At 32.5% G+C, this 24,148-nt stretch overlaps 3 protein-coding genes across 11 annotated transcripts in view; 2 read left to right on the forward strand and 1 right to left on the reverse strand.

Annotated features, from left to right (window-relative positions):
* The first annotated feature begins 2,311 nt into the window (after positions 1-2,311).
* On the forward strand, positions 2,312-5,356 carry LOC110999450 (pescadillo homolog). The gene is made up of 6 exons (XM_022268508.2): positions 2,312-2,485; positions 2,638-2,871; positions 2,971-3,342; positions 3,423-4,146; positions 4,416-4,606; positions 5,045-5,356. The coding sequence occupies exons 1-6, from the start codon at positions 2,462-2,464 to the stop codon at positions 5,315-5,317; spliced, it is 1,818 nt and encodes a 605-aa protein (XP_022124200.2). The 5' UTR covers positions 2,312-2,461; the 3' UTR covers positions 5,318-5,356.
* Positions 5,357-6,184: 828 nt separating this feature from the next.
* LOC110999454 (protein pelota) lies at positions 6,185-11,921 on the reverse strand. Its single transcript, XM_022268512.2, has 7 exons — positions 11,710-11,921; positions 11,393-11,636; positions 11,056-11,310; positions 9,964-10,186; positions 9,326-9,518; positions 8,559-8,665; positions 6,185-7,790 (listed from the first exon to the last, which is right to left on the reverse strand). Exons 1-7 carry the CDS (start codon positions 11,748-11,750, stop codon positions 7,693-7,695), a joined length of 1,161 nt encoding a protein of 386 aa, XP_022124204.1. The 5' UTR covers positions 11,751-11,921; the 3' UTR covers positions 6,185-7,692.
* A 490-nt stretch (positions 11,922-12,411) lies between these two features.
* Positions 12,412-24,148, forward strand: part of LOC110999442 (restin homolog) — a 48,806-nt gene continuing 37,069 nt past the window's right edge. For 6 of the 9 annotated variants that reach the window (XM_022268484.2, XM_022268487.2, XM_022268489.2 and 3 more), the window contains exons 1-2: positions 12,415-12,676; positions 13,034-13,320. In XM_022268484.2, coding sequence (XP_022124176.2) covers positions 13,098-13,320 — 223 coding nt within the window. In that variant the 5' untranslated portion in view covers positions 12,415-12,676; positions 13,034-13,097. Of the gene's footprint in view, positions 12,677-12,724; positions 12,837-13,033; positions 13,321-24,148 lie in introns of those variants that run through there. The other 3 variants (XM_022268485.2, XM_022268486.2, XM_045630052.1) reach the window with 3 other exon arrangements.

Consider the following 24,148-nt stretch of genomic DNA (forward strand, 5'->3'; position numbering starts at 1 on the left):
CACATTCTCCATAAAACTGAAGCACATAATCTTTTAAAACAAAAATAAAATAATTTAATAAAGAATTACGAATAATATAGGTTTTGCCTATTGGGTCGTGATTGCACACGCTCCACACTGGGAGCATTGACGTTTTTCTAAGTGTCCTGTATTTATATTGCCACATACATCAAAATCGTATAGAAACTACTACACCAAACAGTATGTACATTTTTAGTGCGTATCTACGATACGCTACATCACCCCCCTACGGAGACAGAAAAGCTAAGTAGACAAATGATAGTATGTAACAATAAAATAAAAGGTACTTAAAATATTACACAACAAAAATTTTACATTACAAAGTTGCTCTAGGTAGCTCTAAATACGAAGCGTCGTTTGTTGCCATGTCGCGATGCTGGTGTTGATTGTACTTTAGCCATTTTCCGCCGAAGAGGTACAACGAAATCAGCCTGGTTTTCCATTGCGAAAGTTGGCTGTTCATCTGGGACAAGGAGTTGTCCTGGTAGACGTAATGGCTCTCCATATGACATTTCTGCAACTGAGCAGTTCAGGTCTTCCTTAAGGGCTGACTGCATACCCAGCAATACCAATGGCAACGCTCTAGTCCACGTGTCATCGTGGCAAGTTAGGGCGGCTTTAAGTTACCGGTGAACTCGCTCAATCATGCCGTTTACGCAGGGATGGTAAGAAGTGGTTCTTTTTCGCCTTGTAGCAAACCATAACATCAGACGATGGAAGTCATCCGAGTCGAACTGCGTGCCCTGGTCGGTTGTCAAAACAGCTAGGACACCGAAGCGTGGAATCCATTCACGGGTCAACGTTTCAGCTACTTCCTCAGCGGTGATAGAATGCATAGGCCAAGCTTCAGCCTAACTGGTCACTATCTATAGCTGTGAGGAGGTAATGGTAACCGTTACTGAAAGGTGGAGGTCCAACGATGTCAATGTGTACATGCAAAAATCGACCAGATGGTAATTTAAATTCTCCTGTTGGCGCCGAAACGTGTCGCGTAATTTGAAATTGTGAAACTAGTCAAAAACAGCGCGGCGAAAAGGAGGTGTTAAATAGGGACGCGTTTTTAAAGTTGATATGTCACAAATAATAGAGATATGTGTTCCAGGAATATTAACCTTAGAAAGTTGAAACTAAGATGGTAGAGAGCTCTGGATCAGACTCTTTGGACTTTAAAAGAGCTTCATAATCTTTTTCAATCGATATTCTCTCTATGCGTGACATCGCGTCAACAACTACATCTTCTTTTCCATTTACGTGTCTGATATCAGTAGTGAATTGAGAAATATATGAAAGCTGATTGAGTTGTACCGGGGTAAGTTTTTCTTGGCGCTGGGAAAATGCATAATTCAACGGCTTATGGTCCGTATAAATAGTGGCAGATTATGCTTCGAGAATGTCGAAAATGTTGGATCGCTTCATACTGTGAACAGTCCTCCTTGGTGCCAAATGCACTTCGATGAATTAACGATGATGCCATATTCTGAGAATCCGCGGAACAATGAGCGAAGGTGCTCAGCATGCTCCTCAGGGGTTTTGGAAAAGACACCAGCTTCATCCTGTTTGTCGGGGTCACCATTTATGATCACGTCGGGGTCACCATTTATGGATCACGTCGGGGTCACCATTTATGGGATGTTCTATATTTATAAATCACAACCCATTTTATCTTTGTTAAATTGATATATTTCTTCACAAACAACGGTAATTAATTTATATTCTAATAGAAACGCTCAAAGGAAAAAATACATGCTCACTCATCTTAAAAGTCTGTTCTGAGTGACGTCTGTTTTCTTCTTTTCTAAGTGTCCTGTATTTATATTGCCACATACATCAAAATCGTATAGAAACTACTACACCAAACAGTATGTACATTTTTAGTGCGTATCTACGATACGCTACAACCGTTTTTAATTTAATTTCGTTTTATATTTTAAACTTCTTTTTTCAAACATTTATATATACACGCTTCATTTTCATCTGATTAATTACTCATAAATTGTAATGCGGGTTTTTTAAATAATAATACCTATTTAAAAAATATTGCTCATTCCACATTCGGCTTTATTTATAAAAATAAAATGCGTGAACCTATCCCATTATTCCCATAGTAAATAGAGCCAGATAAAAGTAGTTTAAAGTTTAATTTCGATGGAAGTTCAAAAATCCACATTCATAAAAAGCTTCACTCTTCCTAATACTGCTATTTATTGTTGAAAGATAACACATGTCACTGTCAAAACTCAGACTTGAATGAAAGTCTCGATATGATAGTCATAAACTCATAAGTCTTAACTGACACTCATTACTTAAGTCAAAACAAGCATGGTAAAAGTTATAGATGCGTAGTTTGTGAATAAAATATCTTGTGTTTTAATAATTTAATTTAATATTTGGCAAAATCATTGAGATTTAACAAAAGATAATAAATTAAAATAAATCGACAATGGTCTCTAAGAAAAAAAAGAAGGTAATTTTCAAATTATAACCAAACACGTGTCTATTACTGCGTGTTCACGTGTTTTTATTATTTTATAATTCATTCTCTTGAACAAATAATGTATAAACCATTTAAGTGTCTGTACTTCGACAAAATGTTATTTTATTATATTCACATTTTAGTATTCATCTGGAGAGGGTGCGCAGTTTATGACTAGAAAGGCCGCATTAAAGAAACTTCAACTGACTCTAAAAGATTTTAGGAGAATCTGTATTCTAAAAGGAATATATCCTCGTGAACCTCGAAACAGAAAAAGGGCTCAAAAAGGTGCTGGAGGCATTAAAACTCTGTATCATACTAAAGATATAAAATTTCTTTTACACGAACCAATAATATGGAAGATACGCGAATTAAAGGTACTTTAATATTTAAATTCACATTTCAAATATTGTACTTGCATTAATTAGTCTTTAAGCTACATGTTTCATATATATATATATATATACGTTTTTTAGGTGTTCCAACAAAAAATTCGTCGTGCAAAATCAATGAAAGAATATGGCAAAGTGAGAAAGTACTTCAGAGACTACCCTGAAATCAATATTGATCATATTGTAAAAGAAAGATATCCCACGTTTGTTGATGCCCTGAGGGATTTGGATGATTGTCTTACTCTATGCTTCTTGTTCAGCACATTTCCTTCATTAAAAAGGGTGCCAAGAGATCAATCTATGCTTTGTAGACGATTGACAATTGAATTTATGCATGCACTGATTGTTGCAAAGGCTATTAGGAGAGTATTTATCTCTGTAAAGGGATACTATTATCAAGCAGAATTAGAAGGACAAACAATAACATGGATTGTTCCTCATCATTTCTCTTTCCAGGTACTATTTATTATTTGTAGGCAATACAAAGAGTTTTTTATTATTATTGATGTATTTATGTTTATTATTCTTATTTTCAGCCACAAAGCAAAGACGAAGTTGATTTCAAAATAATGTCAACATTTGTAGAGTTTTACATAACAATGCTTGGTTTTGTCAATTTTAAACTTTACAATTCACTTAACTTGGTATATCCTCCTAAATTGACTGCCAGCTTTAACTCTGATTCGGAGAAGGCCCTGGTGGATGAACAGGCTTATGTCTCTGAAAGAATTGCAGCAATGAACCTTTCGTTAGCTAAAGTTGTAGGTTCAAATGAGGTTGAAGAAGTACCCGAAATGGATCTATTTGAGACAGATGACCAAGATCCACTCAAGATTGAAGAAGCCAGGAAAGAAGCAGAACAGGTTAAAGTTTTGAAGAATCTATTCAAAGGTTTAAAATTCTTCATCAATCGAGAAGTACCAAGAGAGCCATTGGTTTTCATAATTAGATGTTTTGGTGGTGAAGTCTCATGGGACCGTGAACATTTTGTTGGGGCTACATTCGATGAAGCAGATGAGTCTATAGCATATCAGATTGTGGACCGACCAAGCATGGACAAGCAGTATTTATCAAGGTACTATGTTCAGCCACAATGGGTTTTTGACAGTGTTAATACAAGAACTTTACTTCCCATAAATAAGTACCTTATGGGAGCAACCTTGCCACCTCACCTGTCACCATTCATAGACAAAACAAAAGACCAAGTTTATATACCACCAGAGCAAAGAGCTCTCAATGATCCCGATTACAAGCCTCCTGGTAAGTAAAAAGCTGAAAATTTATAGAACTATTATATTACTATTTTGATATTTAGTATGGAACTAAATATCAATCTTTCCCTAAATTCATGGAATCAGTAATGTATGTATATGGGTTTATGCTCATTCGCTTGACTAAATTGTTTTTTTTGCATCATCAAGTAAGTGATCAGCCACTGCACAATCATTTCCAATATCAAAAATTAATCTGTCCTAGATTATTAGTAACTGTTTTGTAATGCACAAGATTAAGTTTATAATTGGTTAAAGGTGATGAAGATGATGAATCTGAAGATATTGAAGAGGCAAGTGATGAAGACAAGGAGGAAAAGAGTGATGAGGAATCTGAGACAGAAGAGCAGATTCTTACAAAGCAGTATCAAGCTGAAGTTGCTCAAGACTCTGCTGAAGACGACGATGAAGAAGAAGTTGACGAGAAAAAGAAACTATCTAAAGAAAAGGTAAGATTTAAACAGAAGTTGCATAATTGCAAAGTAATTTTAATATATAAATAAGGTATTTTATCCCACAAGGCTGGACTGATTTAATTTAAATTATTTGTGATTGGATTCCAGAATGATTTAGAATTACAATTAGTATACCTGTTGGGACAATGTCTGTAAAGAAACTAATCCCTAATATTTTAATATTAAATAATTTGTAATTAATTAATTTTTTTCTGGAAGCAGTAATAAGTTTCAACACTTAATTTAGATTGTTTTTTTTATATATGTATGTGTAAAAATCCAAAATTAGTTGACTTGATTTAATTTACTAGAAATTTACTTGAAAAAGTTGTTGATAGGTATGGTCAAGAAGATATTCTGAAACCATTGAAACACTTGTATTACAAAAAATTGATGTAAAACATGTGACTACATTTTGTTTTTAATTTCCAGAAAAAGAAGATGGCTGTCAAAACTGGTATCCCTCACAAAGAGCATCCCTACCAGAAGGAGATAGAAGACAAACAAGCTTACAGACTCAGAGAGAAATTAGTTCGGAAGAAGCACAGGAATTTGTACAAGAGCATGAAGGCTGGTCAAGAGAAGAGGAAACAAGATATATGGTTATTAAGAAAGAAAAGGCGCCTTCACGATGAAAAAGCTAAAGAGGAACGGAAAGCTGATAAGCAGAAGCAAAAGGCGGAGGCTCTTAATGCAGCATTGTAATCTAGACATAATTGCTAATAAATATGTTATCTATGTAAATTTGTGTTTTAATTATAATATAATGCAGAAATGGTCTTTTGAATTCATATTATATATTTCAGAGACCTTTTGAAAAATAAATCACTAATTTCTGTTTAAATAATAATAGGAGATAATTTAAAAATTTAATTTGTTTGATTACAAAGTCAGATAATATGTTTGTTTGCCTTATAGTTCTTTCTCGTAATTTCAAAACGATACTTTTAATGAAAATTAAAAATCGGTTTCGTTAGTCACACAGGTAAGAACTCAACTAACTGTATAGTTGAATTTCAATGTCCGTGCAAAACAATATCCTAATAATAAAATATTTTTACTACAACTACACAAACAAATTTCTAAATATGTTTCATGCTCATTATTAAATCTAACAGGCAAGTCTAGCCGCGATTGCCTGACACACGTTATACACTGATTGGGTATGACGGTCGGTCGATGTTTCTCTTAATTGTTCGAGCGAAGGTCAAATGCGCACATAGAAAGTTTATTGGTGCACAGCCGGGGATCGAACAAACGAGCACAGCCCAAAATCCTATTGAATCATGTCCTGATATGTAGTGAAAGAAGTAAAAAATCTTAAAACCTTTTTTCCATCACGGTTACATTAATTTTTTTACGATTAATGTATATATATTATTGCAGTCTTTATAGGCACACCAAGCAATTTGAAAATTAGGATCATGGAAATGACATTGATTGTCTATGCTTACTTATTTTAAAACTGAATTTTGGAGACTGCTGCATCTTTGCAGATGTCCACAAAATAATGGCAGAAAATTTATCGCAGTCGTTTTAGGGATTTGATGTATTGCAATAATAAACACCATGTAAAAGCTTGATTTGTATTAATAACAAAAACTATTAGATTATATACAGAAATTAAATTTTTCTAACTACAGTAAAACGGAATTTTATAATATCACACTTCAGTGTCAATATATTTACAATTATCTATGTTAAAACATGTCAATAATTAACAACATAAGATCTGATAAAATAAATATAAAATTAGACAATGTATCTTATAAATACGCGTATATAGTACGAGCCAACGTTCGTACACTGAGGCCCAGCGCTCATTTTCGGCATCGGAACGGCTGAGGTGATAAAAAGAATTATACATTAGCTTCATAGCAATAAAGTAGAATATTCCATGATATATAGTAACAAAAATACCGCTTCGGCAGCTTTGGGATACTTTTTTTAAGGCCGGCAACGCACCCACTAAAGATGGGTATCTATGGGCTGCGATGACTGCCTTTTTGGGTGTCCCACACACTCGTTTGCCCCTTTATTATATAAAAAAATACTTCGGTACGCCATCGCCCGCCGTGTTAAATTCATCAACGCAAATCATTGAATAAATTGTTGAATTCACCAGACGTATACCGTTGCTTCTAAAGGCTGTTCACCCAAAATCTTCTCCTTGATTGATTAGATTTCTCTTCTTCAGCAAGAGCTGCTATAAGCACTAGATCCCAATTCACCATATTAAATACAACTCAGGCCACTAACTTGTAACAACTCTGAGACTCTTTGTTTTGAAGAAAAATAGATATTGGGACGCCTCAGCATGCTTAAGGACGCCTCGTCATCCCTAAGAACGTTGCAGCATGCCAAGACATATTTTCCGACAATGTGCGCTTGCATGCTGAAAGATCCCTTTTCGATGCCGATAATGTGCGCCGGGCCTAATTTTCAATAGAGATACTGTTCCCAACAATGTATGGAAGTTTTTTCATATATATGGCAACCTTTGAATTACGCGATTCAATACTAGAAGACAGAGTACCAATTAAAGCTGTTTATATTTCTATCTGGGATATAGAGAAAATTCTATTTACGGCAATTGCGTTATAAACCAAGTAAAAGACAGTATGGTACAACTATAGTTTCATTATTTTAACAATAAATAAATATTAAAAGCAAATATTTTTGTCTTACTCATAACTTAACAGCCAATAATATCCTTAGACATTTAACATTTTAATAAGCTAAGGACATTCAAAACTATAATTCTCACTAACTTTAAAATTGGCCTAGCAATGTCTATCTAATCCAGTCGAAATCTAGGGTTCATATTTAGGTTCCTGTAATAAAAAATATTCAATAATAAATTACTAGAGAACGCTTTTTTATCAGAACCTGTTAGCTCCAAATAACTAAAGCCCTAATAATATACCCATACAATAATTATTAGTCGACTTCATAAACTGTACGAATAAGTTAAATCGAATAGTAAATGTCAAATCAAGAAAATGTATGAAATCGTAGCAGGCATGGCTAACACGAAAATCCTCTGCATATTAAAATGTCAATGTTGGCAGAACCCAAGATTAATCAGAATCTGAGTTATCATATTCAGCATCACTGTCTTCGAGCTCGGGCATTGGAAAACGTAAAATAGCTGCTACTCCAGTTAGTTGATCCAACTCTGAAATATTAATATATATTACTTTAATATATATTTTTATATTAATAAATAAATATTACTTTTGTTGTCAGTCATGTTATACCTTCAGTTTTTTAAAAACTTAATTATAATGCCTCTTTTATTCTTTATTTATATTATAGTATAATGATCAAGGCACCTTAGAATTAAGTATAAATATGTAATTTTTTTTTTTAAAAAAGGTAAACTTGTTAACTGTTTATGTTTATGTGCTGATGAGTTTTTTTCCCTTTCTTGGACTGCACGGTTTGTGCGTTAGCCATGCAAAAAAGGTAGGAAGTGCGTTATTAGATTTATTGGAAATGAAATTGGAGCGGAATTGGAAAAGGATCAGATATGCTGATGAGTTAATACATGAATGTTTTCAGGTGGAATAGAGAATATTTTTTTATATAAAATGGCCGTCTGTTGTCTCTACTAGTTCGTATATACAATAAAGCCCCATCACACTTTTACCATCCGATTAGTCACGCGTTTTATTAAATAATTTCTGATTTTCGTACTTAATATTAAAAATTATTAATTTGTATTTTTAGTTACTTTTAGTAATAATCTTAGTTAAGCTACGCAATTGATTTTTCTGTATGCGCAATTAACACTTGCTTACAGTGAAGGCAAATATGACAGACATGTCATACCCTTAATAACCCACAAAAATATTTTTAAAGACATCTGAGGCCAAAGTCCAAGGTCGCTGAATTATAATTTAAATATAGTATACATAAAGTAAAATAATTGATATCAACTCACGTTCACCAGAAACATGCATGCTAGAAAATATCCTGACATCAGCACCATTGTCTCTGGCCGAGTCCACCAGACCAACATATTCTTTACGCTTCTGAATGTCTTGACACCTGAATAAATACAATTAATATATGTTTAGCAAATTATTACTAAGCAAATTGTCATTGTAAAACCGATTACATATTGTAACATAATTTTTTTATTTATTGATACCATACCATAGAGTACAAATTTGACTTGTTTATTTATTTACAGTGTACATAGGCCAAATTTTGACAAATAATATAATAAAACTGTTACTCTGCGCAGGATATTGCTAACGCACTGCATGCAATGAATGACTATAAAAGAAATGAGAACCTTATCCTTCAAAATTTTGTTTACCACACTAATATTCAAATACATTACACAAATACACATCAAGCATCCATTTATCCAATTCAGAAGATGAATATGTACCTGTGTTTTGTACCAATGACAACTTAAATAAATATATCAGAAATTAAAATAAGTATATACTATAGGTAAAGGATTTTAATTTTTCATTTTACCAATTTCTTATCTATGAAAAAATATATTATTTCAGTATTCAGTATTATATTCGGTATTTGTTCTCTATCAGCAGGAGGCATGGTGAAATAGGATCATAAACTTACATCCTCATGGGAACAACACGCAACATGCTTGTTGATAGTGTACAAATATCAAGGCTTTCTTTTGTCAAATACTAATAATAATTAACAACTAACTAAATAGATTCTAAATCATACCTAAATAATTTATCTGAAATCATGAGTGTTTCAATTGCTAAAGCCTCATTTGCTCTCATAACATCCTTCTTTCCATAAAATGCCTTTGCCGGCTCCAATTGCAGCATTGTGTAGAAACCCTCCAGCAATTTAACTTCACTCGCTGCTTTTGTGTCTGATATCTTGGCCATTACTGATGGCTCTTGTAAAACTTCTGTAATTACAACATAGTTTTATGTCAAATATATAGCTGGCTGAAACAGATTGCATGGCTGTATTTCAACAATTTTTAATTACTTATTAACTTTAAGATAAATCACTATGGTACAAAATAACCTGCAGTGATATATTTTAAGAAGGCTAAAATTTTAAATTCAAAATTATAAAGGGTAATTGAATTATAGTGAAATACATATTTATAAAACTACCTTATTGCGGTTTGTAAATAAAATGTTTGTACTTAGACCAATTGTTATTTTGTGTAATAAAAAAAAATATTCTTTAAAACAATTTTAATGTTATTCTCTATAATATAACATAATAATCAGGTTAAGATACTTGTATGTTCTCCATTCAGAACTCAAGATTCATATGCTTTTTGTTTTCAATCTAACATTTACCCATTTTGTACGATAAGCAACAACCAAGTTTTAACTTGCCTTTTAGAGAATGTTTAAATCCCGATGAAGCCTTGACCAACAAGAATTTTGATTTATTTTCAATAAGAAGCTTATTATCAGTTTTTATAGCTTGTTGCATCATGTAGTCATAATATTGATCCTTAACAAATCCGGGGGATGCAATAATTATGCATTTGACAACACTAAAGTCAATATGCCTGAGTATACCTTGCATTACAGCTTCATAAAATTTAGCAAGTCCCTGAAAGTTAATATGAGCCATCTTATTCATAATAATAATAATATTAATAGCCTAAATAGCTGTAAAATACTTATCCTAGTACATAAAAAGTGAAGTAGTATTTACACTTATGATTAATTTTGTATAATTTGCTTTGGTATTCTTTAAATGCTGGTGTATAATTCCTTGTAGAACTTTGGCATCCATTCTTAATTGCATGTCAGTTTGTTTAAAGCCTACTTTATTTCACCTCACTACTCAATGTGTTGTTTAATAACATTAAACCGTTTCACCTTATTGTTGTTTCTTATAGATTCATTAATCTTTTAGCTAATCTCTGAGATTTGCTTACAATTTTCATATGTCATGCCCTTGAGTGTTTCTTTTTTTTTAATAAAAACATGAATTGTAAGTATTTTTCTTATAAATCACTGTTTTCTGAACATTTCTCTAGGGCAATGCTAAAGTTAGATTTAAGCATTCCCCAATTATTTATACTTTTGGTGAACTACTATAACAGTGAGGTTTTTACTATATGTCATTTATTTATCAGAATAAAATCTATTTGGTTTGTGTACTTTCTGTCAGGAGAAATCCAAGTCCATTTTGTAGTCATTCTTTTTTGGAAAAATCTGTTTAAATTAGATTATTTACATGGAGCCTTAACTTTTACATTATGTTAGTAGAAAACATTATAAAAATACTTTTTTTTAAATTTTCTATGATATAATTCCTAATAGATTCTTTTAAATACTGCCGTTATTGCAAGTGAATGAAATAAACCTTAACACATTCAACAGTATTTTAAAGGTTTAATTAATCTCTGAAATCAAAAGATTTTTTAAAACTAGTTTATACAACTATCTCAAATATTTATTTTAAAAATATACCTTTTCATGCTGTTGTGTGAAGCCTCTCCGCTTCCTAGGTATTGTTATATCAATTTTTGATCTGACTAATGTCATTGATGATGTAATTAGGCATACATGAGCTAAGCCCTCTTGCATTACCACTGCTGCAACATCCGCCGAGGTTGCTGGATCACAGGCCATATCTACTCTCTCTAAGGCTACAGAATCCCATTGTAGCTTTCGCAATGTAAATTTCCTATTCAATTCCAAGTCTAATGTGTGGTATGCCCCCATCTAAGATTATACATAAAAGTTATTATTTTGCAAATTACGCTGGTTTAGGACATTAATGTTAGTTATTTATGCATTTAGTTACCTTCACATATTGATTCTCAACTATATTCCGGCCTTTCAAACGAAGAACACATGCTTGTGTATCGAAATCAATATTTTCCACGGTTATAGTTAGCGTAGTTCGAACTCTACTGCTTGTCGAAGAGCCCGTCGACGACTCATTTTGGACTTTTCTTACGGTCGACGCAGTAACAGAATCACCTTCAGCTATAAGGTTGTAAGCATGCCACATATCTTCAGATTCCTCCGATATAAGACCGATGCTTCTGAAAATGGATATAAATAATAGTAAATACCTAATAATGTGACCTAAGCCAATATTTAGTCATAAATACTTACCCACTGCCATCTTTTTCAATGTTTTTAAACACTAACTTCATCTTTATTTTATTTAATTATCTAAGGGGACTAATAAATAAATTTATTCATTTTTTATTACTGCAATTACTCAAGCTAATATATTCAAGAATAACTTTAGTTTTCATTGCATTTCGCAAAATATTTAAAAAATTGCTACAACTGTAATAATAATATCATCACAACCTAATAACTGTCACCTTCTTAGTTCTTGAGTCAGAACTCAGAAGTCAAACCAATAACAATAGTCCACAGATGAATTAGTAATAAGAGACCCTAATTTCCTATGTTGATTACCTGTAAAAGAGTTTTGTCAATAATTAATTAGTGTATATTTTCAGTTTACAAAAATTTACTACTACAACTAGCGTAAATGTAATACCAATTTGAATTAAATCTTTTTTCATTGGAGTATGAGAATTTTTGGGATCTAAATTACTATAGTATTTTATGAATATATTAGTTATCGGTTGGGAGTAGAAGTAACGGAATATTTTTTAACGTATTCTTAAATTACGTATTAGGAAATAAATCAAAAACTTTAACATTCGATTCGATTGATACTTTATAGTAACATATTGCGGTATTGTTAAGTTACCGCAAGTTTGCAGTCTACAGTTTCTTCTTCTATGGTCAGTCTATTGCACAATTGCACATGTGAATAGTTATTCTTGTAGTAAGTACTGACAGAAATGTCAGTTGTCGTTTAGATATTTTTTTTGTCGTGTGATTTTCTTCTATCTCGTAAAGGTGATTGTTGACGTAAATAATAAAATCTGTTTTACTGAATTGCGATCTAATTAGAGCGTAAAAACGGACAAGACGCTATATTCGGTAAATATTTTTTATACTTGCAGTAAATTGCCAAGTTAATCTAAGTGTGAAATGTGTTTTGTGCTGTGAATTGTGATAACGTTTCTAACGTCAAGCCCAGCTGGTCCAACGAGCGGTAAAATTTTGCGATCTTTTTTCTGATGTATTCCAAGCTTTTTATATCCTATTATTGTTCCAACAGCTTCTCAGTTTTAACCGTTATCAGTTAGAAACCTATTTTAAAAAATATTGTGAGATATATAATTAAAATAGGCATTTAGAACGTGTGTCTGACGGTACGTTGTATTTTAACATAGATTTTGGTAAAGTTGAATGAAGCTGAAAAATATTTAAATGTAATGTATTTGCTCTTGTCATGGCCGTGATCCAAATAACGCGTCTTCAAAGTGCGCGGGAACGAAGATATTTTTAGTTTTTAAGTCGCGTCATGTTTTTAAAGTTTCGGTCGCTTATTATAATTATGCGGTTTCAGTAACTCGGTCATGATTTAATAAGGATGCGGAACTTTTATTAAAAGTGCTAAAAGTGAATAAAGAATGAGTGATAAAAATGAGTTGGAGACGACGGGAATACCTCCGGCGCCGTCGTCGGTTTCCTCGGAAACATCTGTAAGCACCACTGCTTCTACGATACCTAGATCAGAATCTTCAAGACCTAACACATTTTCAAAACCATCTGGCCTTAAGCCTCCATCAAAAATTGGAAGGCTCTGCTCTAATGCTGCTCCAAAACCTGCAGTGCCAATATCACCAAGATCTGGTAAGTGGAATATATCTCAATCTTTTATATAGGCATGGATATTACATATTACAAACTGCAATTCACATTTGAAGACTAATTCTTGTAACCCAGGTAATATTTTTTCAAATTTATATCTTCATTTAATTTTTGCATCACTACTTTCAATCTTTTTTAATTAATATCACTACTGGTAAACATTGGTAACACTGGCAAACGAAATAAAATATGGTCACTTTGCTAGCAAGGTGAAGTATTTTAAATATTAATATTAAAGTAACACTGATGATAGCTTTATGATTGTTACAAGAGTTTATTTTGATGAGTCATCAAAAACAAACTCTTATAACTTAAAAAAATACTAACACCAAAATTTATAAAATCTATAAGTAATATATTCTAAAGCTGTTTAGTATTCATTTATGTGTGTTTTTAATCTTAAGGTTTATAATATATAATTATAAGGTTATAAAGTATCAGACAGACAGACATAATAAGACAGTCTTAAGTCATAAATGAAGCTCTGATAAATTTAATGTCCCATATTATTTAAACATATAGACTATGTATTGTTTTCTTATTTTTATTGCATTCAAGTGTAAAAAGATAAAGATTGAACAAGATAGACTTAAATGAGGAATTAAAATATAATTTATGTAAATATTAATAGTCATGATATCATCAATAAATATCTAGATTAACTGTAGAACTATTTATTTGACATATCGATCATTAAATCAATAAAAGATTTGGTATGAGATGAGACTCGGGTAAAATCTACTTATAGGGAATTTTATTGTTACTTACTACGAACATAGTTAGATATTTAATACAAAAATCCCCAATATAAGAAAGACAGATGCAGCGGGACTTCATTGTAAGAATAGTAATTCATGTAAGTAAGAATTGCTTATACAGAATTTTGAGGCCTAGAACTAAAATGTTGTTGCACCACTGGTATTAGTAAAAATTAATTTAACAAGCCCTACGCACATATATATATAAATTTGCAATACATTTCATAGGTTACATCCAATAGGCCATATTATTTGCATTTGCTATTTATATGTTATTGATACGTAATTACTTATTTTTGTGCCAGATTTCGAATTTACTTTTTATCTTTATTGAATTTCACCTAATGCTATTTACAACAAGTAATTTGCTTCGGTTTGTGCGCATCGATCGTCTGACGATTCAATGCACTTTACGATTTCTCTCACTTCATGATACTAGAACGTAAATATGGTTCTGTACACGGCAATCTAAGTTTTACATACGTTATACATAAATATGCGTTTATTATTATGTTTACGAACAACCCAATGAAGTCATTTCAATAATATATGCTTTAAAAGCCCACGCATTCGTGCTTCATACAAAACAGTGACTTTTAATGCAAAAATAAACCCCGGGGTATGTTTATGCTTTTCTGTAGATAGACGGTTATTATCTATCTAAAATAAGTGGCTCTTCATTCTTAGGTCTGATTTAGGGTTTCTGTATTAGTTTCATGATCATTTGTCAATCTAATAAGATGATACGTGTGCCAGGCACAGGACGATGATCGACATTTTGGGTCCAATGTAAGCCAGTTTCCCACGATGTTTTCCTTCACTGTTTGAGAGAATTTTAATTGCGCAGATGGAAATAAAGTCCATTGGTGCACACCCGGACATCGAACCAACGACCTCGGGTATGAGAGTCACACGCTGAAGCCTTGGAAAACTTGGCGATTCAAAAAAGTGGCACATTTAACTATCAAAAACAACGTCAGACATAATATATTTCAAAGAAACTGTCTCGTTTTCAGTTTGTTTTAAGAAAACTAGAATTACGCGAGGATTAATCCAGTTTCAAACGAAAGTAAAGCTAACGTTTTTTGAACCTGTAATCAGCAAAATCCTGTTCTAGTTACGAATACCGGTTCCTGACATTGCCATCGTTACATTATTTACATAACTCGGTGCCGTTACTTCATCTCAGTTATGAGGAAGTGAATCGAAGGTTTTGTCTAACTGTTCACAGAAGGTGATTGCCATTGTGTACTCTATCGGCATTTTATCATAGATTAAGCGTGACGTGAGAATTTACGATATTCTGAATGGGAATATTTGATAATACACAATTGAGGGACTTATTTTATTAAGTCTCGACTTTCTCTGTAATTGGCTTAAGATTGGTAAAATTCGTTCTCAATATCAGTTTTATGTGCGTACAGTAATTTAATACGTTAGCTGTGATCCGCGCTTTTTGCCTCGATCACGCGCTAACTGGAACCATACAAAATGTATTTAAAAATTATCGGGAAAGCCTTTTTAATATCTATACTTGAAAAGTACTTTTAAATTATGTATTAGCAGAACACATTAAAATAAGCGTCAAAAATTCGTTTGCAATTTGAATTACGATATAATTCTTTGAACATTCAGATTAAATAAACTTCATTTTTAAACAAGTTTTGTTTGTAAAGTCATGTTTTTTTATTTTTTTATCCGAAATTTATTGCACTTTCACCGGCAGTAAGCAATAAGCGGCGTACTAATACCGTGTGCAGAAGCCAACGGTATTATGAGTAGGTTTGAGAAGGCGTAAAATGTTTACATTCAACGATAATGTATGAACATTTTTACGACTATGACTTCTAGATGTACAGGATTATGCACTTCGCTAATTGTATTCTTGGGGTTAAAAGGGAAATTATGTTCCTTATGCCTTTATTTTATTTACGTTAGCTAAGTATTAAGAAAATTTATCTCGATTACGAAATTAAGTAAACCTCAAATGAAATTCAACTACAATATTTTTTAACTTTAACTTTATGTGTCTTCATTCACGTGTCTTTTAAATTGGTAGCAAGTTTACTTTATCATTATTTAAATAATATTATATACACATCGTGTAAATTATATTCGAAAACACAATATTGCTTTTTTGCTTTAGGAACCGAAACAGAGATAGTTTTATTACATAATTATAGCTACCTGCGATACAAAAATCGACTTGTGTATATATATATATATATATATATAATAAGAGAAATGAATCACTAAATATGTTGCTAAGCTCATAACTCGAAAACGGCTGGATCAATTCTAATATTTTTTTATTCCGGAAAAGCGAACAGTCTCTATTGTATGAGATACCATAGTAAAATGTTGGTTTGTAGATACTAAAGGGTATAAGTAAATAAATCATATTAAGGCGAAATGAAGTTCGCAGCAAGTAGTTGATGCTATGAAACTATATAAAGGGAAATGAGCATGCCAATTTGAAAAAGATTCTTTTCATTTGCTAAAGTGAAGTTAATAGATTCTCTTTCATACTAAATACAGCTTTATACGACGAGCCTCTTCGGTCACGAGTCTCGACCTAATTACCAAGCTATTGAGTCTAAGCCAAACATCGTAGCTCAGTTGGACATGCACGATTAATCAGTGCTTCGTTTTAGCAACTTCGAAATTAAAACTGTTTTTATATAGAAAATAGGGAAAAAGAAATTATGCTCATTTACATTCACAATATTTGACTTGTGTGCCTTGTCGGCATTTTTATAATTGATACGCTCTTTTCTTGACCCTAAGTGGAATTTGTTAAATACCTAGTTGGACAGTTGCTTCCACCTTCCTTGGTCCAAGTCCGGGACTATTGACCTGCACAGTCGGTATCCTTTTCATGGCAGTAGGTGTAATAAAATAAATTTAATTTTAGAACACACATTTTAAAAACCAGTCCAATTTCCTTTTTGACAATCTCAGGACTATTGACCTACAGAGTCGGTATCCTTTTCATGATAGTAGGTATTATGAGTTAAATTTAATTTTAGACCACATTTTTTATTGATTTTTTCAAATCAGTCCAATTTCCTTTTTGACAATGTCAGGACTATTGACCTACAGAGTCGGTATCCTTTTCATAGTCATAGTCATAATATCTTTATTCATTTAGGTAAACATGTACACTTATGAACGTCAAGAAAAACAAATTAAATTAATCGTAAATTTACATTTACCACATGATAGTAGGTATTATGAGTTAAATCTAATTTTAGAACACATTTTTTATTCATTTTTTCAAACCAGTCTAATTTCCTTTTTGACAATCTCAGGACTATTGACTTACAGAGTCGGAATCCATGATAGTAGGTGTAATAAAATAAATTTAATTTTAGAACACATTTTTTATTGATTTTTAAAACCAGTTCAATTTCCTTTTTATGTACCTATTACATTTTATTTCTAATTACTTCCCCTCAAGGTTGTCTCATGTTGCTTTGATAATTATTTCTAGTAATTGAAAGTAAGATAACGTTTAAACGGTAATTTTACGTTGTAATGAATATGTACATTTTATATTTGTATATTGATTTTATTATTGTCTGGTAAAATCGTTTCTTTTGTATTTCTTATGTGCTAGCAAATTTTCAAGGCAAATTAAAATTCACATATTTAACTTCTGATCAGTATTCCTATCACAGTCTAATTGCACTCTTTTACTTAAGTAGTGTTTTGTCTCTTTCTGTTAAATTGTTTTCGGGCTCTGAAAACAGACAAATGAGCACTTGCAGAACCTACGACTTTTAATAATACCTTTATAGCCTCTTATTCAGTTTGACTTAGTTTACTAAGTAGACTCATAACATTATATTTAAATATTTATGTCATTATATTAAACCTAGTTTAATTAATGTTAAAAAGGTAGGAAAAAGTATTGTAATATTTGGATCTTGCTTGATCTGCGAATCAAGTGTAGGAGGTCCGACCTTTTCCATTTATGTCTTTCTTGGGCCACCCTGTTCCACATCACTCCTGCCACACATCACTCCTGCCACTTGTCTTATGTCATTTTACCATCGTGTCACAATTTTACTGCATTTGTCTTATTCTCTTATCATATTCTCAGCCCATCGCACATTAAAGTCTTTGTCTTCTTTGTCTATGACTTTGTCTTGTGACTACTTTTAAAATACAAGATAAATATCTAACAGAGTTGCTTTAGGGACGTTTATATAATGATAATTATGACAAGAGGAGGAGGGGGGGCATAAATTACAATAAATCTGCTTACGTAATACTTGAACTTGATTGAACCTTTAGAGATATATATGAAGAATTATATTAAACTATTATTTTGTATGGAATTTGACTGGAATTGATATTATTATGCAAAACGTGGTTTGTGTGTTTGCATTCAAATGCCAAAACTAATTTTGTATCGCGAGTGGTTAACCTTGAAAACAATTTTACTGCTTTAGCGTTAAATAAAATGACAATTTAAGAATATTAATATTTGTAACGTCTTGATGTTTTTGTACAATCTCAGTTTAACAATTTATCTGGAACGTAGCACTTTAACTGCACACGTGGAAAAAGGTGAAGGAGATCTCCAAAATAATTGAAAAAAAAAAGAAATTTACTTAAGTTTCGTACAGAAAATTAAGTGTTGAGGGAATTCACGTGCAAAAAAAAAATACAAAAACGATACATATAGTACTTTTACGTGTCCATATCTATGTTTTTATTTTCCCGATTTAAGTGTAGCATGGCAAAAATGAAATTAACCAATAAATTACTTGACGGATGTGGAATACGTATTTAACAGGATATGACATAATTTCCTCGTTTTATATGTTTTGATTTAGAATTCGATTTGGTTATGGGGTAGACCCTCGACGTCAGAGCAAGAATCAAATCGAATCTAAAACGAAATAAACTCGATTTTTGCTGAACTCGAAATAAAGGCTATTTTATTTATTTAATTTGGAACATCTTTAATCCAATTTTAAATCAGGACGTGAAAGTATGTTGTCGTGTGCGTCTTTTTAATTTTTATTACTTTCTCGTTTCAAAAATTGTTTCCTTAAAATACAAGAATACGGGTTCATTGTTTTAAGGTTTTTATCGTGTGTTTCTTAAACGCACTGTTTGTACGTTGCGACTTTTGTGTCATCTATAAGTTTGTATGTGTTTTATTGTGTTGTGTAAAACAAAAAACTTGGTAATTAAAAAGAGTGGCGGAGATCGCCAGTTCTTCTTTTCCGTTCTAAGATTCTAAGTATTTAATATAAGCATATTTCTGTTTTGACGTTTTTAAGTGTACTTTGTGTTACCCATATGAAAACGTACATGATTTTGAATTTTCGAATTCCGATTTGACAAAGTACCTAAATACCATAGACTGAAATCTTGAAGTTTTGACTGTTGATATAATCCAAAATAGATGGCTAAGATACAGTATGAAATCCTACGAAAATGAAGTGTAGAGTCATAGCTAGTTATTGCCTTCGAGCTATTTTCGATTTTCATCGCTTCAATTTCCAAATTGTTCTCCCGATTCGTGCCAAATTGATTGCGCATGTTACGGAAACAGGGCACGATAAAAACTTTTGTTGTCATTTGACACGCGATTGATTTACTATAGGACTTATACTTTGGTACTACAGACTAAAATAAGGACAAAATCTTCTATAATTGCGATGATTAGACAAAACTTATCTAGACTGAAGACTAGATTTGTTGCAGTCCTGTCTAGCTAATCGTAGTACAGTGCCATATACAATTCTTTTATTGTTATTTGAAACAATAAAAAAAACTATAAAACTATGTGACAAGATCAAGATGATAATTGTATTTCCTTATTTAAGTATTTAAAAACAGTTTCGAAAACAGTCTATAAGGTCCAGCACTTGAAGATACAGCTGTGTGATCGGAGTTACTTGTTTGCCGATTAATTAGTTTTTTTCTATTACAGCCACAATTCGAGAGGTCCGATGTACATGACCTTCCAGTGGAAAGTTATGAAAGCGATCCGTCATTGATCTGTATTTACTTTATCGAGCGTCTCTTTGTGATAAATTTCTTTAAATTGTAAAGCCTTACAAATATAGTCGTCATGTTTTCGTCCCTGTACTTAAGAGGTGGTTGCTGAATTGAGCTACAGACCAGCCATTTCATAACGAGCTTTGGACTTTCAACCATCTCGGTCTCACGCAGGATTCTTTTGGGAGATGCCAAGTGACCCTGCGATATATTCCGGTTTATTGTAGAGAGCTTGGGCTAGATGCTTCAGCGCCATATCATTTACTTTCACTGAAATATAAACATGAAAGTTGGATTGTCTAAGCATGTATTATACATTGTACACCAATTTTCTAAAAAAAAAAGTTTTGCCAGTCAGCCATTGTGTTTCCCCTTGTGGTGAAAGAAATGCATATCCGTGCTTTGTGTTTGACAGATGCAAAATGAGTGTATTTGAAGTACTGCATTATCAATATCTTTTCCATTCTAATAATTTGCTAGAAAGTTGTCACATGCTTTTATTTCTTTTTGGATAGGGGGCAAACGAACCTACGGGGGCCCAAAAAGCCCATCGACACCTATTTTAGTAGGTGCGTGGCCGGCCATTGTGGAAGGAGTATACTATTTAAAAAATTGGATGTCGTATCTCCCAGGGAAAACCCCCACCGGGAGTCGATTCCACAGTTCGCAAAAGAAAGTGTCTTGTGAAGGGGACGTAGATGACTTCCAGCCATCATTGTGATGACATTTTGGTTATTCTCGTGAGAAGCTAGTTCTCCCTGTTGGGAAAAATTTCGTCGCATACGGCTAATATTTGCGTAACCTGTCACGACGCACCGCGCATTTGTAAGTATTACATTGTTTTATTGCTACAGTTAAATTTTATTTACGCCTTGAATTGAAAACTTAACATTTCTAGAATTCAATATTAAAGTTCAGTATTACGCGTGTTTCTAATTCTTCCAAAAGCAATTAACGATTTTATTTTATATCGTTATTTTATACAAAGATGACGATACATATTGTATATCGTTTTACCTGTAACACGAATGACTAATTAGTTTATGTATATTTTCAGTTAAATGAAAGAGATAGAAATTCCCCTGGAGGCACAATGTTAGGGAAATAGAGTTATTATAAAAAAACTGAAATACATTTACCTTAACGCTAAGAAAAGTTCAAGGTTAACACAATGACGTCTTATTTCTATGAACGCGACGTTTGACGTCGATAATCGTCTTAGTTATAAAAAAAATACTTTACATAAGCCATATAGATGCGTAATTTCATAATTACATTGTAAACTTTGATGCTCTTAAACTCTGTTGTCTTTGTTAATTAGTATGAACGATAAATTATTACAAGACGTATGCATTATCCCAGAATGAAATAAACAGGATAGAGGGGAAGGATTGCAAAATGGTGGAGAATAGTGGAAGAATTTGTCGGAGGCTTTCAGGTCGTCGGAAGTCATGTACTAATGTTAAATATGTAATCCTGATGATGTAGTATGCACTTGAATACAGGGTTTTTTTATTTTAATTTTATTTATTATCATTGTTAGACGTATTTATATATCTTTTTTTTCCTATCTTTTTATTACAATATTTTAAATTTTTATGTTAGGTTTCAGTAGCATCATCAACTCTGCGTGAGGTTTAGCAGTCAGTTTAACAGTTTTTTTAAATGTGGCCGGATGGCGACATTTAAAAAATCAAATTTTCAGAAATGAAACGCCTGTTTCATTTCTGAAAATTTGATGCTCTAGTACGTTCCCAAATACTTCCAAACCGTTGCAATAAAAGGTCAATGACCCTTTCCACAAATCCTGGTATTTGACGAACATGGCAAGTAATATGATATATCTGAAACGTGATCTTGAAATCATTACGGACTATCGCTTTGCTCGTCTGTTTGCGCAGGCGCGGAACATGCAACGGTATTTAATTACTAATTCAGTGCCTTTTGCCGATGTCCTTGGTTATCTAGCTTATATCATAGGAAGGCATATATTACGTCCCTCTTACAAAATTAAAACTAGTGACTGCTAACAAACTAATACGGTTTGTGGTACTTACTGTAGCATATTGATGTTGGTCTATATGAAGTAGAATTTTTCACATATTAATTTTAAAGGATAAAAGTTGTGTGTTTGTGACAAAGTTAATCTAACACGCATAGTTAAAGTGACCAGACGTCCCGTTTTAAATGGGACTGTCCCTTTTTCCAATAACGAGTCCCGGTGTCCCCGAAATGAGGTTTGGGACGCACAATTGTTCCGCTGTCAGAAATCACGCGAGAATTTTAGCAGCAGAATATAAAAGTGCCAAGAATTACTTTCTTATTTGAAATCGTCCCGAGCTATATTAAAACAAATTTGTTCTTCTGATTAATATAAATATAACTAAAGGGTACCTATATTTTGTGATTCGTAACTTTTGAGTCAGTACAGTGTTTTTTTATTCATTGACTACTATTGTCCTGTTTTGAGTAAAAGAATAAATTATCACTTATACATGGTGCCTGTTTAAAATATTTTTTAAAAGAAAAAGTAGTCTTAATGTTAAATCTAATCAAACAAAAGTCGTGTAAGATTCAAGTATCCTTTATCTTCCTTTTTTTTTTTTTTTTATGAGGTGGAAATGCACTTCTGCAGGCCCGCATCAAGAATCGAACTTAACGCGGGGACTGTGGGGCTAGATCTACACTCAAAACCCTCTGCTATTCAGAGGGGTAGCATCCTTTATCTTCCTTTATCTCTTATCGTTAAGGCCTTGTAGCCTTGGAGCGATCTCTTCCAGGCAACCAATGTAAGAAAAAACAGATAAGGCAAGCACAACAAATGCAAAACTACATAAGACATTTAGTTATTGAGACAAAACTAATAGAACAAAGCAAATCAATTAAAATGTAAACAGTGAAAGGGAAAATAATACCAAAGTACACTTATTTATTTAATGTTTCTACTACACTAAGTATATACTTTAGAAATAATAATCATAATTTAATCTCGCAGAACATTGCGGTACTTATATTTGTCTATTTCGTTATTTCTATTTACGAGACGAAGGCACGCGAAAGATAAACGTTTGATAAATGAAAAGCCAGTAATGTTTACTATTACGTTCATGATAGGTCGTGGATATCGCAAATCAAATGATATTTAATTTCGTAAGATCGTGCTCAAACATTTGATTCGGTGTCACACCTCGGTGATTAACAGTCATAACAAACGGGTACCGAATCCCTCGGTAACATAATACCTGAATGATTTTGATACTATGACTTTTTCATATGAATTACATTATTGCTATTGTACATTTGTGCCGATAAAAGACTCGTCGACCTGAAAACTATACACAAGAGACACGCTGTACAGAAACCGGTGGAAACAGATCGTCTTCTTAGCTAACGACTGACGAGAGAGAGAGAGAAAAAGAGATATATTATGAAGTTGCTGCCTCTTTTCTTTCTCGTTACTTCCTGTACCCACAGGAAGTATTTATAAGTATTATGGTTTGGAGCTAAAAAGAGGATCGCGGTAATCTGTAAATGTTTTGCAAAAATAAATATTTTTCCTGTGGTCTATTAAGATGAAAGATTTCCTTCCCGCGATAATCTTCGAAGTTTATTGCATTGCACCGTTTTTACTCGTCTTGTCTCTTTTCATCACAGCGTAAAAACATTTTGGCAGAATGAGACGAGACTTCGGGCAATCAGGCTAAAAATATGTAAAGAAACTAGTATGTTTCTTTACTTAATTATTATTATACTACGCATGGATGTACTTACATCATCATATCTATATCCTACTAGCTAGTTTATAAAAAAACAATAAAATTCCACGAATATGTCCACAGATGACGCGATGTTTTGAACGAGCAATATTTCGTAATCGGCTGTTTACTTTGTAAATTTAAAGCAGTCCTATTTACATCAATTTCGCTGGTTTTCTTTGTTTCCTTTTTTAGGTTATTCGATTTCGAAATTCGATTTGAATAAAGTATTCACTGACACCTTTAATAAAAGTAATCAAATACGGTTTTGAAGTG

Source organism: Pieris rapae, chromosome 11 (assembly GCF_905147795.1).
Source record: "Pieris rapae chromosome 11, ilPieRapa1.1, whole genome shotgun sequence".
Taxonomy (NCBI): Eukaryota; Metazoa; Arthropoda; class Insecta; order Lepidoptera; family Pieridae; genus Pieris; species Pieris rapae.

Bases quoted from the DNA above. Each gene is read 5' to 3' on its own strand.
- LOC110999450 (XM_022268508.2), top strand. From the start codon at position 2,462: ATGGTCTCTAAGAAAAAAAAGAAG. The intron at 2,486-2,637 runs GTAATTTTCAAA...TTCACATTTTAG, and splicing joins TCTCTAAGAAAAAAAAGAAG to TATTCATCTGGAGAGGGTGC. The intron at 2,872-2,970 runs GTACTTTAATAT...TACGTTTTTTAG, and splicing joins GGAAGATACGCGAATTAAAG to GTGTTCCAACAAAAAATTCG.
- LOC110999454 (XM_022268512.2), bottom strand. From the start codon at position 11,750: ATGAAGTTAGTGTTTAAAAACATTGAAAAAGATGGCAGTGG. The intron at 11,637-11,709 runs GTAAGTATTTAT...ATCCATTTTCAG, and splicing joins ATTGAAAAAGATGGCAGTGG to AAGCATCGGTCTTATATCGG. The intron at 10,187-11,055 runs GTATATTTTTAA...ATTAACTTTCAG, and splicing joins TCACACAACAGCATGAAAAG to GGACTTGCTAAATTTTATGA.